The following is a 19594-nucleotide window of genomic DNA, read 5'->3' on the forward strand; positions in this document are numbered from 1 at the left end:
TCAAGTTTTCTCTGCTATCATGAGGGATAGAAACTTTTTTTTTTTTTAAATAAAAGCTGACAGTCTTGCATAATCACTTGTTCCTAGGAGCTTTAAGTAAAACACCGAATATCACAAGACTGGCAATAAAATGAGAGTTAGCAGCACTTCCTGAGCACTGGGTCGCTCATCTCTGTTATTCCAACAAAAGACACAGGAAGCCTGGTATTTGGGTTCCTGCAGGTCAGATGCTTGCTCCTAGTTTCATGTGCTCTCTGACTACAGCTCTCAGTTTCCAAGGGCTCAAGGGCTGTAGCAGCTGCACTAGGAAAGGACCATCTCCATAACTACACTTTTTCTTAGGACATCTGTGTTACGCAATCTTCAGAAAGGACGACTAATCTAAATTCAATAGCCCAGCCAGCCAGCCATAATGATATTTTTCCCCACAAAAAGACAATTGATAGTTCAGATTGCTAGACAAAATTCAAAACCAGACATCACTGAAAACCTCTAAACACTAAAATAATGGGAATCATGTCAGGTTACTTAATTCTGGCAGCAGCCTTAAAGGGTTAAAAATCACATGCTTACCTTGTTTATTTTAAATGTATTACCATTAGAAGTAGCACTTAAGGATACTGTAACTTAAAGATAAGCAATTCTTCTATTTTTCCAGTCTGTTTTCTGGATTTGACAGCACTTTGTGCATAGCCAGTTTTTCTGGTTGCTTGTGTGGGTATTTCACACAGCAACAGGGAAGAGAAAACCTTATAAAAAAATAGGAAAAAAGTTCAATAGAACCACAAAAAAATTGGCAGAGAAAACATAATATCCAACAGTACTGGTAACTTTTTTTTTTTGGGGGGGGCGGAAACTGACTAGCTTGCAAATGAACGGTTTCTTTAATACCTAGTTAAGGCATGCACACACCAACTACCGGTATTTCCTTCATTTTTAGTGTTCATAATAATCTCTCCTTCTGAATTGCTCTTAGCCCCCTTAACTGTAACAAAGATTTTCATGTGAATTAAGATGTTTTTCGTTAAGAGTTGTTTTATGCATTTGGGATGAAGAAGCTAGAAGTTTTGACTTAGTAGAAAAGATTGACAGAGCTAAATATGGGCAGCTTGGTTAGGAAATAACTCTGTGTGATACATAAACCATTTTTGTTTTTTAAAGGGTGTTAACTACAAAGAGAGAGAGAGGAACTATGCAGCACAGCAAATAGAGGTGTAATTTTTAAAAGGAGAAATTTAAGCCACATAACAGGAAATACTTCTTGACAGACTTATTAGGATGTGGAACTGTCAGAGAACATGGTAGAAGCCCTATCACTTCAGACATTTATAACCAAATTGGTCAAACCAGGAAATGTACTGTAGAAAACAATCAGACATTGGAAAGGAGATGGAATGGATGGTCTAAATAGGTCTTTTTAATCTCCAATGTTTATGATTCACTTTGATTCCAAATTCTTATGTTCAGCACTGCCACAAGAGTGAAAGTTCCATATTTGTCTAAACAGTAATGTGATTCTTCCACTAGAGGGCAACCATTACATTTCCATTGATTGTTGCTGCATTGAGGAACTGTGAAGTCCTCTAAAACAGTGGTTTTCAACCTTTTTTCATTTGCAGACACCTAACAAATTTTGAATGGAGGTACAGACCCGTTTGGATATCTTAGACATAATCTGTGGACTTCCGCGGATCCACAGACCACAGGTTGAAAACCACTGCTCTAAAATGAGTAATAGATTTTTGCACAAGAATTTCAATTGAACCATAATGGCTCATTTTTACACTATTCTGAAAAGTCAAGATAATTTTTTTCAATCAAGACACAAAATCAAATAAGCTGAATTCAGTTTAAAATAAACTGTTTCTTTTCCATTTTTGTTAACAATCTCATGTGTTTTTCCTTTAACAAATGTGGTAATGTACTGACACTAAACATTACAAAGCAATTATATGTCTAAATGTATGTTTAAAAAAATTACAAACAAATACATTTTTAAATCAGATTAACTGAGGGAGACACCAGATAAATCAAAGAATTTAATTTTGCATTTATTCTTCTAACATAAAAATTTAAAAATCTTTAAATCCTTATTTTCTTCAAAACTGTTTCAGTATAAAACTGTTGACTGTTTTGTAACAAAACAAAGAGAAAACATTTACACAATGTAAATTAATAAAAGTGTGATTGTGAATTGTGTAATAGAAACAAAATGTAAGGAAAGATTACTTTTTAAAGAATGGAAAATGTTATACCATCTAAACAACAATGATCAATTAGAAGGTTTGCAAGTGTGTTTCCGTGATAATTTAATGGGATATCATCAATTAAGAAAATATACTTTATATTCGATTTAAAAAAAAAAATCCTACTATTCAAGTAACATCCATGGCTCTGATCTTTTAGTCTCATCCATATGGGCAATCTCCCACCTCTATGCAGAGCTCCATTGATTTCACTGAGACTCTACATTGGTTTAAGGGTCACCCATATGAATCAGATTGCACAATTAGGCCTAATATTACTATAAACGGAGAGATCATTGAATTTTCTCTCTGTTTACTTTGTGCATTTGATAGCACATGGTGTAGAGTCAGTTTTGGTGGTTTCCTCGTATAATCTGTTTTCCTTTTTGTTTGTATGGGTCACATACAAAAACCCAGCAAAAGGGGAAAGGATTTAAAAAAAAAAAAAAAAGGAAAATGTGATTGCAAAACTGCAACAAATTGGTATGGGGAAAGACAGGAGCAGGTATAGCAAGTGAAAATATTTTAAACTCATTTTTATAAGTTTAGTAGATTTCAAGTTGATGGTATTGCGGTAACTTGGAAATGGTTGGTACATTTTACAAGTTCTGACTTGGTAACACAAAACCAACAATTTTTTTAATGTTAAATGCTCTTTATTATTGATTGCAATCCTATTATTGCATAAGGGTCACATGTACCTTAAGTTTAATAAAGCTATCAAATTGGTAGATCAACCAAAAAGCCAAAAACACAAAACAAAAAAAATACTTGTTTTGATTTTTAAGCAACACCATTTTAGAACTTTGAGTGAATGTGTTTCTGGTTTTGAATGGAAGCAGGAATGACTGACTGAATATACATTGTTTGATTACAATTTTGCACATGCACGGATTTTTTTTTTTTTAAAAGGTTAACAAATGTAGGTGTGCAGCAAATATGTAAACTTGTCCTTCCTCAGCCATCTGCAGTTGAAGGATATTCTTTGTTCTGTTCAGGTTAAAATGCACCCCATTTTGCACTGATTTTGTGTAACAATCCAATTCCTTTTCACTACTGTTTTACAAGCCTAGTTCCAAATCTTCTAGCTCCTTTAGGAGAGCCGCCTCTTTCTGAATTTTCTCCAACTAGAAAAATAACACAAGATCATACATTTTGCTTATTACACAGGAAGTAAAACAGCAATGTTTAAGTCAATATATAATGTACATAATTGCTAATATGTAACAAATAGCAAAAAATAAGATTGCAGTAATTTAACAGCAGCAGGCATTATAAAGAATCAAAATACACAGAGGCTGATATAGTACCACATTCTGTTTTAATGTTCAAATTATGCATGCGAATTGCTAGTGTATAAAAATACTAATTTTTAAATTGAAGACTCCATATTATTGCTATTTTGGATCAGTCCATTACATACGCTGTCCACACACCTTACAATACAGTAATAATTCTTTGCACTTATAGTTCCTTATATCAAACATACATTCAATGTGTTTTACAAGTGTGAAAGTGTCACTGTCAACCTGAAATCTAGTGAATTCCCAAAAAATGAGTTAAAACTAGGTTTAAGAACTACACTTGCCTCAGAGTGTGTCTGCCAATTTTTGTGGCTTTATAATCACATTATCCTATTTTTTTTTTCCAGTTTTTCCTCTCCTTAGCACCATTTTAAAGACCCATAAAGCAACAGGGGAAATTGACAAACTACATAATGGAGATGGAGCATAGTCAATTTCATTAAGTGCTATGAAATGCAAACAAATTTAAAAAATTGAGAAAAATATTTTCCCTCATCTCTCTGCTATGGTAATCTTAGCAGAGTCTGTTGTTACTTGCGACTATACCACAGAAAGGGTTTCAAATAGACATGATTTTTAAATTCAATGTTTAGCCTCACAATGTTCCTGAGAGGTATTATCTTCATTTTACAGACGAGGAAACTGAGAGCCACAGGTTAAGATAGTTGTTCAAGGTCAGGAAGTTTGGGCCAGAGCTAGAGATAGAACTCAGTTCGTCCCAAGTATCACTTGACCACAAGACTCTCCTCTATATTCATAAAGCTTTCTATGCTCCATACTAGTCCACTTGGGGAGAAAGGATACAAAAGCCTGTTCAAGAGGTAATCGGGTTGGGTAACGCTACGGTGGAAATGCATGGAGAGATTCCGAGTATACTTCCCCACCCTCCACCAGCAGCTTCTTGTATCTGCTGAAGGGGGAATTTGTGTGAAAAAAGGGGTCTGGCCAGCTGAAGGAGCAACAGAGTTGAGAAGTAGCCAAAGACAGCATGCTGCCATCCAAAATTTGTGTACCTTATGATAGTAAAAGCAGCATAAGTTAATGTTCTTCATCAAGCATTAACCTAATCAAGTGCTGTGTAACCCCTGGAGTGTGGGTAATGGCATAGATGGCTGCAGAAAACAAATGGTAGGCAATAAGAGTGCTGTGATGGGGAGGGACCTATAGCTGCCAATGGCGACCGAAGACATCCCGATTCCTTTGCTCCTCTGTGTGTTCTATTGGCTATGCTCCCTAGTAGTTCCTCAGCACTAGTGGCCCTGCCTCTTTAGAGATGAATTTGAGAAGAGAAACTTTACCTCTTTTTAGGTAAGTTCTTTCACTTCATTTAATTTTGACATGGGAGAGAGACAGAGAGCCACACTCTTTTTGGTACTTAACCAGAATTATATTTGAAATGTACTATGGATTAGCTTCTCCCACTCAAATAGCTTCTGCTGTTCACGGAGGTGGTTTTATTATGCCGTCAGCATAGAGCATCTTCACTGGACGCGCTGCATGGTACAGCTGTGGCGCTGAACATGAAGACATGCCTTTAAGTGCATTGAAAAGTAGTATGATCCTGAATAAAAACACATGCAAGTTAGTAATACCTGGTTTTTCTCTAGCTGTTTTCCAGTAGCTGCTTGATCCTTCAGCTGCTCAATTGCTTTCAGTTTCTGTGGAAAACAGAAGTATGGGAGAGCCAAGAGAGGAACAGAAATGTTCAGTTTTCTGGGTTTCCAGTTGATAATCTTAACAGAGAAGGAGATACTCTGATGGGAAGACTTAGCAATAGAAATGCATCGACTTTTCATTTATATACCTAAACCAGAATTTCACATCAACAGAAACCAAGATAACCTAACAACCTATCTTATTTTCGTCATGAATAGACCCGAGTAGAGAAACATCTATCTAGTACCGGAGGAGTTTGGAAGATTATTTTATGCATTTGAAATGTAAACACCATAAAATCTGACCCTAAAGTAGTAACAACAACAATTTAAAAGGAGGATAATTTCTTGTACTGGGAAGCTACATCTAAGATTCAGAAAGAGAACTCCTCCACTGTAAATATTCCCCTTCTCCATACATCTTTTCTCAGCATGGCTGTATTATGAACCAAAGAAAAGATGGCCTGCTGTGCAGTGCAGAAATAGAAAAACTTCTCTAGCCCTGGCCAAATGTGACTCTACCCTTGTTTGAAAGGATTTAAATCAAAGAACTCCAAAGCTGACAGAGCTACACAAGCAGTACACTTGGGTTCCTTTGTGGGCTTGGGACTGAGAAGACAGACAGACTGACTTCCTTTGTCCTCCAGTGACTCCCTCTCTGCACAGAGTTGATAGGATCTACAGGAGATACATGTCCATCAAAGGTAAACTTTATACCTTCCTGGCAGTCCTGCACTATAAACACCACCAACCCTCTCTTCCCCCAACCTCAAGTCAGAGCAGCCTTCCCAGATCCTAAATAAGACTAGGATTTGCAAAGCAAGGTTAGGAAGCTCACTTAGTTCCTTCACAAATATTGACCAGCTATATCATCTGCCCTTTTGAAGAGAGCCAGCAGTTCTTGAGAATGGAAGAGAAGAGAATGGAAAAGCTACTGCTGTTCTGGACAAGTCTCAATTTTCTTTACATGCTTAGACACTATACTGACAGGCTCATTTTTAAGTGGCTACTGTTGTGCTACTTTACACTATGAGAAAGCAGAGGAGAGCAGTTGCCTGCGGTGTATGCTCTATGTACACCCTACACCTCACTGATATTAGTCATCTCCACAATCAGACTAGCCCTTCAGGACTTTCTCCAAGAGGAAACTATTCTTCATTAGAAAAATTTCTCACCTTTTTCAAATTCTTTATTTTTTTGTCTACCTCAGGGTCTCCAGATGTCACAGAAGGCAGAGTGCTGTGTGGTACATTCTGTAATGCTGGAGATGGTGTTGATTCCTGGTTCCCATCAGTTTTGGCCTCCTGTAAGTTAATAAACTTCATCTACTGTTCCTGTAAACCATTTAAACAACAGCTCTGTTGTTTTATAACATGGAAACCTAGAAAAGCTGTTGAATATTTCTCCCTTTCATTAGTCCTCTGGTGCTCTCTATTGTTTGTAAACAGTTTTCAGTTACATATTATATTATTTGAGACCGAGATCCTATCAGAAAATGTTAGCTATAATATTAGAGTTCCAATATACTGTGTCTTCTTTCTTCCCACCGAGACAGACAAGAATCATGCTTAGTATAATGAAATTGGTAGGAATGAAACTACAAATATACATCCACAAACATTTCTTATAAGAGCTGGTGGTCCATCCTCCCCACTACCAGAAAAACCAAAATCAGGTCTAATTTATGAAGCAAAAGCATTATACACTTTAGAAGGGTTTTAGTAATTGTGGAAGTTATAGAGCTAACATCAAAAGCTGAAATCTGCCATCTAGCCATAGAACAGATACAGTACAGGTAGCTGCAAAAGTACAAGCTTATTTGCTCTGCCCTGCTATCATGCCTCCACCCTGACCTATAGGAAGACCACATTTAAAGGGTGAGACAATATTTCGGTTTTCAAAACCATTCAGTCTTTTGCCTCTCACCTGAGACTGCAAAGAGTTGAACAGAATCTTAGGGACTGGAAGGATGAAGCGTGTGATGTTTATGTGAACAGAACTGACGCTTCCAATTCATTTCACTTCACACAGACTAATGAACAACCAACCGATGGTAACAACTGTCGGTCACTATCAACCTGGGCCAATTTCAAGTGAATGACTTAAAAGGTGTATCACACGTGCCATCCAGTCCCCTGAAATTTCACACACATGGCCATGAATAGATATTACTTTTAGTGCAATCCAAAGTTTGTTACTGCAGGACTAGTCAACACATTTGCAAAAGCTAATGTAACGTTATCCTTAAGAGGGCTGACGCTAGCAGTACCTGTTTAGCAGCTTTCTTTGCTTCGTGCTTCCTTTGATTTTTAAGTGCCATCTTTGATAATGGCTTATCACTATTTCCTGGTTGTGGTTTCATGTTCTGAGGTGGCTCCTCCTCATGCTAAGGGACACATAAGATTGACATTTCTGAAATGCATGTGCCATACTTCAAAATATCCTACAAAAGAATGAAAACTCTAGAAAAACTTTTCTACGTGTTAAAGTACCACAGTTTAAAAGGTGACCTGCAAAGGACAAAAAATGGGTTTATGCCCTTTCTGCTTCTTTTGATGATTGAAGGCACCCTGAAAAAAGTGTCACCCCCTAAAAAGATTTTCCTTTGTTTTTTACACTAGCCTTTTAGGACTTGTCTGTCCTGTCTCTCCTAGAGGCATCTATAGATGGCTGCAAAAGTACTAAAGCAAATACTAGGAATATAAAACCTGAACAATTGAGTGCGAAGGTGATTTTTAGTCAGACTGTTTAAAAAACTTTGCTGTTTGTTTACACCTATTTAACTCAAATGCCTGACAGATAGTTGGAAGCAAAGCACTTTGTTAACAATTTTACAGTCCTGCCCCTCCAGGTAAGGGCTAAGAAAGCTCCCCCACCATTTCTTTAGTCCTTCAAGCAAAAACAGGACAGACAGAACTTGATTTTCTTTTTACATCTTAAAGTAGTAAAGATAGGAAGCTTTTTTCCCCCTTGCTGTTCATCTTAAGAAAACCCAAAACCAAACCAGGAATATACTCTGTTATTTTCTGAAAAACTAGTTTTAGCAGGTCAGACATATTAAATGCTCAAATGGGTTTAAATGTTTTCCACCCACAACTCTGATTTTTCCTCCATACAAGCTGGCAGAATGTAGTTCCCTGAATTCTGTTACAGATTGAATCTTTCTTGCTAACTCTGCTTATGCAGCACCTGTGAAGTCGGGCCCTAGTAATAACTAACTGCTGATAGCCTGTGGCCTGAGGCTTCTATCTTCCAAGCCTCCTTGGAAGATAGAAGCCTCAAAATCAAAGCCTTCTAAAATAAAATAAAAATAAAAAACAGGTCAAGGCTGTAATCCTTAACTATACTTAGTATCTTCGCACACAAATCTACTTCTGAAAACAGAAAAAAAAAAAATAAAGCAACGCTAAATAAACGAGTAGATCCACATAAGGAAAACAGCTAAGCTGCAGTGGACTTGCCAATAGTATCATTGAGTCACAAATACCCAAAGTGTACTGAAGGAGGGCAAACCACCACTCAACTACCTCAACGCCGGCTCAAGCCTGGCCAAATCTGTTTTATGTCTGACTCTAGCATGTTGGTTCATGAAAACCAGCTGAACACACCACAACTGGAGTGACAGTTTACCCACCACCCAGGCTCTCTTTGTTGTTCAGCAGCAGCAAGAGGAGGCAGCATTTGCAACTCTTTGTGCTGCTGGTCTAAGGGGCAGTTTTGTGCAGGGAAGAGGATTTGCCCCATAAAATTACAGCATTCCTAGCAAAAAGAAAAGGAGTACTTGTGGCACCTTAGAGACTAACCAATTTATTTGAGCATGAGCTTTCGTGAGCTACAGCTCACTTCATTCCTAGCACATATTCCTGCAAACAGGGAGCAGATGGGGCAGTCAGTGAAACAAGCCTATTAAAAGGCAAATGTTTATTTCTTAAAAAACAAAAACAAACCCACCCACCCACCCCCCAAGATTGGTGTCATCATTTCCCAACCACTTTCCTAATTAATAAAGTATTTTGCAACCAAATTTCATGTACAAATGAAATGATGGGCCAACATAATTGAGATGAAGTTTACTTACCAGCTTGGAACTGGTTATAGGCTTGTTTCTCAAAGCTGGTGGTCTATAAGCTTGGGCAACCTTTAGCTCAGCACTTGGCAGTTCACTTGGAACTGCCTGGTAAGTTACTGCTTTTGCTGGAAATGTTCCATCTAAAAATGGCTGCCAGGAAACTTGCCATATTTCTGCATTCGGTGAGACTTCACATTGGTGTAGAACAGAGCCAGTATAATGCCAGATCTTGTACCCATTACCAACTCGTAGCCTTGGAGCACACGTAGCAGTTACAAAATGTTCCCCATCAGGGCACCAAGCAAAATATGTAGAATCTGATGCCAGTGGCTTGGAAATAAGTTTGTAGTTTTTTACATCCCATACTTCCATCTGTCCTCTGAGATTTCCAAATCCTGCTAGTACTAAGATATGTCCAGGAGAGCTGTAGTAGGCAGCATTACGAGGGCCAGTTCCAAAATCAAACAAAGGATCACATTTCAGATTGAAAACAGTTGCCTTCGCAGGCATAAAACCATACACAGCACAAAACTCTGTGGAATTGGGATTCCACACTACATCATAAATGGGACCATTTTTTGCTAAAGAAAAAAAAACATATATAAATTAAGATTATGAAATCGTATCATTTACATTTGTCTAGATAAAAAACAAAAACAAAAAACACGATTACAAAGCTTTCCTGAAGTCCAGTCATTCACAATTCCAGAAAAACTAACTTTTGGTAACTTTTTTTGATTTTGGTAGAAATTAATATTGCAAACCAATGTCTTATGTGGTGCAATCTCTAAATAAAACTGAGCATAACCAACATCCCCCCTGCCCACCCAATTGTGAGTTACCTCTCCTTCACTGGTCAGCATCACCACTTCTATAGTAAGAATAGTTTTTTGTGTGGAAAAATCCTTTTTGTCTCAATATTCAAGTATGATAGCTCAGAACCTTCCAAAACTAGCAGCACTGGCCCACTGGAAACCTACAAATATCCTCTTTCATAGTTGTACAAAATTCCTGTTTCTAGGCCTACATAGTTGTGAAATACTGGACTTTAATTTGTCACCAGACTAGGAATGAGTATTGCTCAACCTGAACCTCTCACCAGTGACATTCTTTTAATGGAGTAAGTGGGCGTGCCATCTTGTTCAGGACACCCAAAACTGAGCCACTGCGTTACTCTTCTGCCTTAGCAAGAGGAGACACACTTTAAACCACAATATCAGTGAGTATCCCTAATTCCTCATATAGTGTTAATACATATATTTCACAATGATATTAATCACCAGTGTCTCACCAGCTTTCATAAAAGACCTTACTCAATACTTTTACAATACACTAATACTATATACCAGGGATTGACAACCTTTGGCACGCAGCCCATCAGGAAAATCCACTGACAGGCTGGGCCGGTTTGTTTACCTGCAGCATCCGCAGGTTCGGCTGATCGCAGCTCCCACTGGCTGCAGTTCGCCGTTCCAGGCCAACGGGGGCTGTGGGAAGCGGCGGCCAGCAGATCCGTTGGCCCACACCGCTTCCCGGGGCCCCCATTGACCTGAACTAGCGAACCGTGGCCAGTGGGAGCTGCGATCGGCTAAACCTGAGGACGCTGCAGGAAAACAAACTGTCCCAGCCTGCCAACGGATTTCCCTGACAGGCCGCATGCCAAAGGTTGCTGATCCCTGCTATATACAATCAGTTGATTTAATTGTTTATTCTTGGGATTCAGACCCCTTCTTCTCCCCTATGGGTGTCTGGACCCTGATAATCACGAGGGAAGAACAGAAAACATTTTTGTTGCATATTTATTAAAAAATGGGGGCGGTCTGAAGCTGCTCAGACATTTGGAACAATAGACTAAGTTATGGGGAGATGGATTAGTGGCCACAGTGCAAGTGAGGTGCTCAGTGATTAATGAAAAATGTGATTCATTACATGATTTTTACAACTATCACATGGTTATCACTGCCACATGTGGTATATATAGACATCTTTACCTATAAACTTGTACAACGTAAACTGCATTTCTAGTGCTTAAAGTAATGACTCTTAAAATAAAATGTTGACCCAGTATATCTAAAGAGCTTCAATCACTGATTCCTGTAGCTATTTTTTTTTTCCATGCACACTGGAAATAGTTGTTGCAGTAACCAATTTTATAAACAAAGCAAGTCATACTTCATTTTTCCCTCCAAAGAGAATACCTACATTAGGATTATTAACTACAAAGCTTCATTTAAAAAAAAATATTTGAAATATGGGGGCATACTAAGGCATCTGAAATATAAATATCAGTTGGCAAAGAGGGTATTAAGAAACACAAGCACAAGCCCTAACTGCACCAGTGAAATAGACAAGAAAGCAGGGAACCTACCAGCCTGATTCACCCTGCTGTCACCCTAGGGCAGGTTGGAGGCTCCTTCTGGGTGCAGAGCTCCCTGCTGGAAATGGGCAGCCGGGCTCCCAGTGGGGAGCGGAGAGCCTGGGGGGCAGCAGAGAGCCCAGGGGAGGAGGGCAACCAGGCTCACAGCGGGGAGCTGTGCACGGACCTGAGAGCCTGAGCTCTCAGCCCCCCACACTGCCTCTCTTAAGTTGGCGGAAGTGCTCCTCGTGAGGACGCACACCACTGACAGGAGAAGGGTAGTGTAGACATGAACCACTGCAGTAATTACTGTGGTTGCTGTAAGTCGACCTAACATAGGTCGACTTAAGTTTGTAGTGTAGACAGGCCTTCAGCCTCCCAACACTCTTGACACACAACAGTCTTTAACAGTGCAAAACAAGCCTAACCACAGTTAAGGAAAAAAAGGGAAGAAAACTATTACAGAGGAAATTTTAGGTAAACAGATTAGTGGTTTTGGTATTGAACCAGGGTACTGGGATTAAACACCCTTATTTTTACAAAAAAAATATCAGTTTTAAATCTCTCAGTGTTGTCAACTCTCATGATTTTGTCATGAGTCTCATGATAATTGTTTTCCTTAAAGCCCCAGCTCCTGGAGTCAAGTGGACGTGTGATGATTTCAGCCTTCATTCTCAAAGAAAAAGTAAATTTCTAGCCCCCACAGCTGTGGAGAAAGCTTCAAAATGTGACCCCAGTGCACTCAAAAGGCTCAAAAAGCAGAAGACACATACAAAGAACACCAAATCTATCATTTTTACATAATCTCATAATTTTTGGTGAGCCTGACTCATGATTTTTGAGCTTTGGGGGCTGGCAATACGGTCTCATCCAAAAGTTTTAGTGATTTTTCCTCCAAAATAGTAAACCTTTTTGTTTTTCAATGCTTCTTTTTACAGTACATAGGGGATATGATTAGTTTGTATGTGTGCCCTTGTGGAGGGCAAGGCAGTATTAACAGTCTTATGCTTATTATGGAATGTCCTCGAAAAGAGGCGGGGCCTTCTCATGTGGGATGCTTTCATGCTTTGGTTGAACTTCAGGATAGCAAAGCATATGCCACCAAGCATGATTCAATTGAACAGTTTTTCAAGTTTCAAGAAGCGGAAGTGGAATTTTAAGTGTTTTTATTTTGAACAGTCCATCACTATTATTAAACAGAAAGGGGAGAGGTCATAGAAACTCTTATCGTGTGAGGTAACAAAATTCACTACCTTAATATCTGTTTAGTGCAGAAACATATTTGAATGACAAGCAGTAGTTCACTGTTTTCACCGAAACTGTAAGATTTTTAGCATACATTAAGTACAATTCCCAATAACAAATGACATAACACTATGTAAATGTTCAAAAGCCACTTACGTAGTTGTACAACAGCACTTTCTCCATTTGTTGCAATGTAGTGCAGCGTTTGTTCTCCATAATATGAAGCTCCTGTTTTATCAACTTCTGTACTAGCTATTACTAGCACAGCCGTAGCTATTAGGGTACAAAACATAGTAAGATTTTTTTTAAACATGCAAACCACCTAGTAATCCTGAGACTCTACATTTTAGTCTCCACTAACAGAAACTACCATATACACAGAGAAAGAATTTTAAGTTTGGCCAGTTGTGAAATCTATAATTAAGATTATACAGACACTTTCTTTAATGATGCTTTATCACATGCTCAGAACTTTCTATCATCTTCTCCTTTTCAATTAAAATGTTCCTTTCTTGATTTTAACCCAAAGATGATCTTTTTTCATTTAAAGAGGATGGAGGAAGTGTGAGCAAAACCCATTCACTCATTTTGAATTATTCAAAGGTAAGAGGTTTTTTTAAGTGGTGTGAAGAGATTTTTTATAGATGCATAACACTAACATAACTATATTAAGCTATCCGCTTGACCAAGACTAACTGTCAACTAGCATCCAGACCAGTTTACCAATAAAACAAAATAATTTTGCACATTAATAGCTTTTGTATGTATATCTATTTCACTTACGCACACACAAATAGCATATAAGCAAATATATAAGTATATAATATAAACATTGCCTTCTGTTCACATGTATATGTAATAATTGGTGGTTAGTATAAAAGTTTTACCAACATGACTTTGAAATGACCATCATTATTCATGAGTGGTAAAGCACAAAAGTGGACTATGTAGTTCATCTCAAATGTGATGTGTTTTTATGTAATTACATTTTGCAGTTTCACAAATCTAAGTGTCTAAACACAGTGGAATTGTATACGTTACACACAAAAGCACACACAATACATATTATATATCAAATGAATTTTCCACATTATTAGGCGGTATCTGTGTTCATGGACTGGAAGTATGTATTAATAAAGTTTCATTAGTTATGTAAATGTGTGTCTGTGCTGTTTCAGTCTGTTGTTCGCTAGTTTTCTAGATTTTTTTGACTAAACAAATGAGAGAGTACAGAAAGTAGTGTTTTAATCCTTCTTTATAAAATTTATGGAAATTATAAATAAACATATGCTCCCACGTATACATGCAAAAGTCATGAAATGTATGTTCAGATTCTTGTAGTAACTTGAATTTGCTCACATCACACATATATGGAATATTTCAGATTATTAGTTATGATGTTAAATATACAACTGAATATAATGGGCCTGCTTCTACTCTCAGCTATTCGCAGATGATTCCAACGGACTTCAATGGGAGTTGTGTGGAAAAAGGTAGGACAAAACTAGGTCATAAAGAATATGTAGAATGGGGATTACCACACATTTTATGTAGCAATGCAAACGTATGTGGCATTTTACAAAAGAAAGTAAGGCATGTTCCTTGTCTCAAACAGATTACCCTTCCCTTTATATTTATGACAAGACTGTAAACACCATTAAAATCCCTCCTGGCCAGAGGAAAAACCCTTTCATCTGTAAAAGGTTAAGACGCTAGGAAAATTTCGCTGGCACATGACCAAAATGACCAATGAGGAGAAACAAAGCCTCTTTCTCTCTGTCTGTGTGATGCTTTTGCCGGAACAGAACAGGAATGGAGTCTTAGAACTTAGTAAGTAATCCAGCTAGATATGCATTAGATTCTGTTTTCTTTAAACGGCTGAGAAAATAAGCTGTGCTGAATGGAATGTAGATTCCTGGTTTTGTGACTTTTTGTAACTTAAGGTTTTGCCTAGAAGGATTCTCTATGTTTTGAATCTAATTACCCTGTAAGGTATTTACCATCCTGATTTTACAGAGATGATTCTTTTACTTTTTCTTCTACTAAAATTCTTTTAAGAATCTGATTGCTTTTTCACTGTTCTTAAGATCCAAGGGTTTGGGTCTGTGTTCACCTATGCAAATTGGTGAGGATTTTTATCAAACCTTCCCCAGGAAAGGGGGTGTAGGGTTTGGAGGGTTTTTGGGGGGAAAGACATTTCCAAACGGGCTCTTTCCTGGTTATGTATCTGTTAGACGTTTGGTGGTGGCAGTGATAAAGTACAAAGGCAAAAGCTAAAATAGTTTGTATCTTGGGGAAGTTTTAACTTAAGCTGGTAAAAATAAGCTTAGGAGGTTTTCATGCAGGTCCCCACATCTGTACCCTAGAGTTCAGAGTGGGGAAGGAACCTTGACAAGTCTAAGGAACACATGACACCAGTTCAGGTACAGGAAGGATAAAGAAGCAGGATTTCTGGATGAAATGCCTTTTAAAGAAGGACGTGAAAACAGGAGATAGTATGTTCTGTGTCAACAAGAATTAGGAAATGGTGTGGTGGGATTTTCCTTTGGAGGCTGCAGTTTAACTATAACCAATTTTCTAGTCCTACATAGATATACAGGGCAGCATGAAAGAGCATGCAAAGATGAGAATGGAAGAAGAAATTATAGGGTTCAGGGGAAAGAAAGGTATGCAAGGAGTTGATGGAGCAAGATGTTTAGGAGAAAATGAGAGCAGATATAGATGGGGACGAGATTATGAAGGACAATGTGGGCAAGTTATGAGAACTTTAGTGTTTAAAATTATAACATTAATGTTCCATTAACACAAGTTTTTTGTCTTTGCATTTGACGAATACAAAAACAAAAGCAAGCAAAATAACCACACCTTGAAGTTAGTGAATATAAATATAAGAGATATTAATTTAATAGCTGCTGTACCTTTGTTATTCCAGAGCATTGTCGCCTTGTCAGCTTTAAAGAAACTTTTATTGGCCAATGCAGACTGAGAGCCACCAAAGTTAGGGTACTGATACAGTCTTACAAACGAGGGTGCACCCTTGCTTCCAGGAACATAAACAGAAACCTAAATCAACACCAATATATTAAATTAGTGATACATTGTTCTTAGGAGCACAAAGGCAGAGAAATACAATGATTTCTAAAGGAATTAAAGACAACCAAAATATATGAATTGTGAATAAAAATTATAGGTACCTTGCTTGGCTGTGGTCCTGGTGATAACACAAAATCATTAACTTTTTGCAAATGAAGTTTATTTGCAATAGTATCTGCAAAATCACAATTACAGGCAGGTTAATGACAAAACACTTAACTCACACTACTTAATGTACTTTTATATTATACCATTTTATGAGTGTACCCCACTGATAATACACAAGGAATGATGTACTTAACCATAAAAAGATTCTTTACTTGGCAAAAGCAGCATGATCACCACCTTTGATTATGTAGTCTCTCAGACTTGAAGTTTTTGCTAGATTTATTTCTCTTTATGATCACAGGTATGACAATTATAGGGTGTGAAATGTCTCCCTCAAACTTTGAACCCACTTGAACCAGCCTAGGGTTTTAAACGTTCTACAAACCTTGGAGGAGAAGTTCACACAGCAAGAAAGTCTTTGAACCCCCCATGAACATACTTCATTTTCCACAATCAAAGCAAGTGGCATAGCCACCCACCTTAACTACGCTGTCTTCAGAGGAAGCGCGGCCACTCCCACACATCCTGCTCCATTCTGTACAGTCTCCCCTCCTTGGATCTTTGGGGATGGGACACAGGTGATTGCTCCCCACAGCACGTTCTCTGAAAGGCCTGCTGTGAACTGATCACTCCCCTACACATAAGAATTTTCTCTGGAAGTGAATCTGCACTCGCTGCCAGTTCCTTCGCAGTAAGGCAGTGGGACGAGAGTCTCGTTTGAGCAGCTATCAGAGTGAGCTTAGTGGCAGAAGTGACAAATGATCCCACACCTTAATAGATACACCTCATATTTCCCTACCAAATGATAGGGGAGTTCCTTAGCTACCACACTAGGGATTATGGAGAACTCCTGCGTAAGCTAAGTCTGGAAGTCATTGCCTTGTTCCTGGTACTATAGCTTTTGGGAGGGGTGAGATGGCACCTAACATACTTTTGAACACCCTGACTGATTTGTGCGGTCAGTGGACTGCCAACACCATAAAACCTCTGTGTGTGGGGGGAGCGGGGAAGGAGTATGGGGGAGAGAGAAAGGAACACCTAGCACCCTCCTTAGGGGGTGGCCAATAGGCAGTACAGCAGAAGTGGCCACGGTATCATGGAATTCTCTCTTGGCAGCTGGGGCTTAATTAATGTAGGTTTTCTACACCTCTCAAACAAACTTCAAGGTTCAGTTCATGAACCACCCCATTGCTAAGTAAACCCAGCAGGATTTACACAGCCTAATAATAATCCATGTTAAATAAAAAGCTTAAAGGGTGTCTGCTCTCATAGCAGTCTCATCTCTATCTACAACAGATCATAAATGGGAAAGAACAAGAGCACAATGTAGGAAATCCCACCTGATGAGAATACAGATTTTTCTCAGGATAACCCCTTAACACCTCCCCTTTGATGAGCATTATGGAAGGTTTCTTCCACCTGGGAAGAATGGTGAAAAGCCTCCTCCCAGAACACCACTAATATTACTCCGTAAACCAGTCACCAAATTGTGGGGGCGGGGGGACGAGGGAGACACACATGACTTTCACCCTAATCTTCCTTCTCCAACAAGCATGGAGCCAGAGTCTCCATGTCTCTATATCTCCAAGTTCCATGAGCTTCAGAAGAAACTGCCCCCGAATCCTAAAGCCATGTCTCCCATAAGGCAGTGTGTTACACCATTAACCCTCAAACAACTTGTGTGTCATCTACGTTTTTTCTTTTTCTCTGAATTCCTCCGTTCTACTTTCACTGTTCTCTTGTCTTCTCTTTCCCTGGCGTTCCTTTTGTTCTCTTCCATTTTCAACATTCTGTATCTCCAAACTCTCCTGGCTTCCTTCCTCCTCATCTGCTTCCCTCTGCCTCAGCTTGTTCTCTTTACTTCCAAAATACCTTTGGTTAATGCTGAACTACTCTGGAAAATATCCTGGCTCCATAGTAATGTTATCACCGTAAGTGTCAATCTTCTCGTGGCTCTTTGGAACCCAAAAGAGATAAGCTGAGCACAACCCACAGAAGAAATCATGTTCTATACTGACACACATCCTTTGAACTCCACTGGGCATAGATCAATGGCCCTCTTTATCTAAAATGGGGAACTGTCTCACATTACAGAGTGGCAGTTGAGAAGTAGAAAACAAAAAATGTCAATGTGCTGAAAATATGCTAGGACGTCACAAGATCTTATTTTTTCTGGGTACCAAAATAAAAGAGGATTTAAGCAATATTTCAGATAAAGCCAACGACATGAAAAAAATCAGAAAAATGTAAAAAGGGTGAAGATAGGCAAAAGAGACATATCTAGAATGCAATGAAGCCAAATCTTAGAAATGTTTGCATACCAAAGTTGTTGTTTTCAAAGAAGTGCACTTCATTATTTACAATCCTAGCAGATATACTTTCGTCATCTGCCCAGCAAGGACACCTAAGGTTTAAAAAAAAAAAAAAAAAAAGACAATATAAAAATTGAAATAGGCAACATTTACTATCTCTATATTTAAAAACTACATTTCATAACTTAAGTTTAGACCAATGCTCAAAAGAGATTCAACACTATTACAAGATTATATGAGGTTAGTGGTGAAAATATCATACAACCAGTTACTAACTGTACTATTTCCCCCCAGTTGTAAAAATGGTAGTGGATTTACTATGTTACAAACTGACTACACATGTGTACAAAGATACTAGTATAGATACTTTCAGTTTGTAGCAGACAATATTTTGAGAACCAACACAATATTAAAATCATACTTTCAAGATCAGGTTTTGAAAACTTCATTTCTCTGTAGATAATTAATACTTGAAAATATTATTTACCAATTCTGCATCTTTTTCTGGATGAAAGACTTTAAACATTTCCCAGTTTTCACATCATAAAGTTGTAGATTGGGCATGCCTGCTGTGCCATCTTTAGCAGCTGTAATAAAAAAACATAGGTTTGCAGTGGTGGCCCCAGGAGTAAGTTTAGGTCTGCTTCACTCACCATCCTATTCCACCCTAACAATGACCTTTCATGATCCTGCAAAGGGCTAAACACCCTTATGAATGTGCAAGCACCTTGCAAGATCAAGTCCTAAATTTGGCAGATTCTGACAGTATAAGGCTTTCACCTACTCCTTCTTTGGACCAGCTGCTTATTTTATGCAACCACATATCTACTTTCTCTTTAAATCTGGGAGCTATGCTCCTCCAGTTTACTGGATCTACCTTGCACTAGTGAAGCATCCAGCATTCTTCAATGCTGTGATATTCCTGATCAGTGCCTTGTAGTTAAGTATCCAAATTTATGTTTTGTTATTTGCTAAGATGTTCAAATGACTATGTCACTTCCTTTCCATTTATCAGCAAACCACAAGTTAGATTTGCTGAATTAATTAATTTTTTTATTGTATTAGCCATCTGCAACATTAAAAAGTATTTATTGCAGAGATGACTTTCCGTTATCAGCAACGGTTCCTGATTCTTCCTCCTAATTTCCAGTCTCTAAACTATTTTTCCATTCTTCATTCTGTGGTTCCTTTAGCTTCCTAGGGTGC

General features: G+C 38.3%; 1 protein-coding gene across 4 annotated transcripts in view; it reads right to left on the reverse strand.

Moving 5' to 3' along the window:
• Window positions 1-1031: 1031 nt before the first annotated feature.
• EIF2A (eukaryotic translation initiation factor 2A) overlaps window positions 1032-19594 on the reverse strand; it is a 33075-nt gene continuing 14512 nt past the window's right edge. For 3 of the 4 annotated variants that reach the window (XM_073359697.2, XM_073359698.2, XM_073359699.2), the window contains 10 exons: window positions 18876-18975; window positions 18398-18480; window positions 16070-16143; window positions 15794-15938; window positions 13032-13148; window positions 9284-9855; window positions 7475-7591; window positions 6381-6509; window positions 5143-5283; window positions 1032-3373 (listed from right to left, as the gene is read on the reverse strand). In XM_073359697.2, the coding sequence (XP_073215798.1) occupies window positions 3308-3373; window positions 5143-5283; window positions 6381-6509; window positions 7475-7591; window positions 9284-9855; window positions 13032-13148; window positions 15794-15938; window positions 16070-16143; window positions 18398-18480; window positions 18876-18975 (1544 nt within the window). In that variant the 3' untranslated portion in view covers window positions 1032-3307. The remainder of the gene's footprint in view (window positions 3374-5142; window positions 5284-6380; window positions 6510-7474; window positions 7592-9283; window positions 9856-13031; window positions 13149-15793; window positions 15939-16069; window positions 16144-18397; window positions 18481-18875; window positions 18976-19594) is intronic. The other variant, XM_073359700.2, reaches the window with a different exon arrangement.

The sequence above is a fragment of the Lepidochelys kempii genome, chromosome 9 (genome assembly GCF_965140285.1).
Source record: "Lepidochelys kempii isolate rLepKem1 chromosome 9, rLepKem1.hap1, whole genome shotgun sequence".
In the NCBI taxonomy this organism is placed as follows: Eukaryota; Metazoa; Chordata; order Testudines; family Cheloniidae; genus Lepidochelys; species Lepidochelys kempii.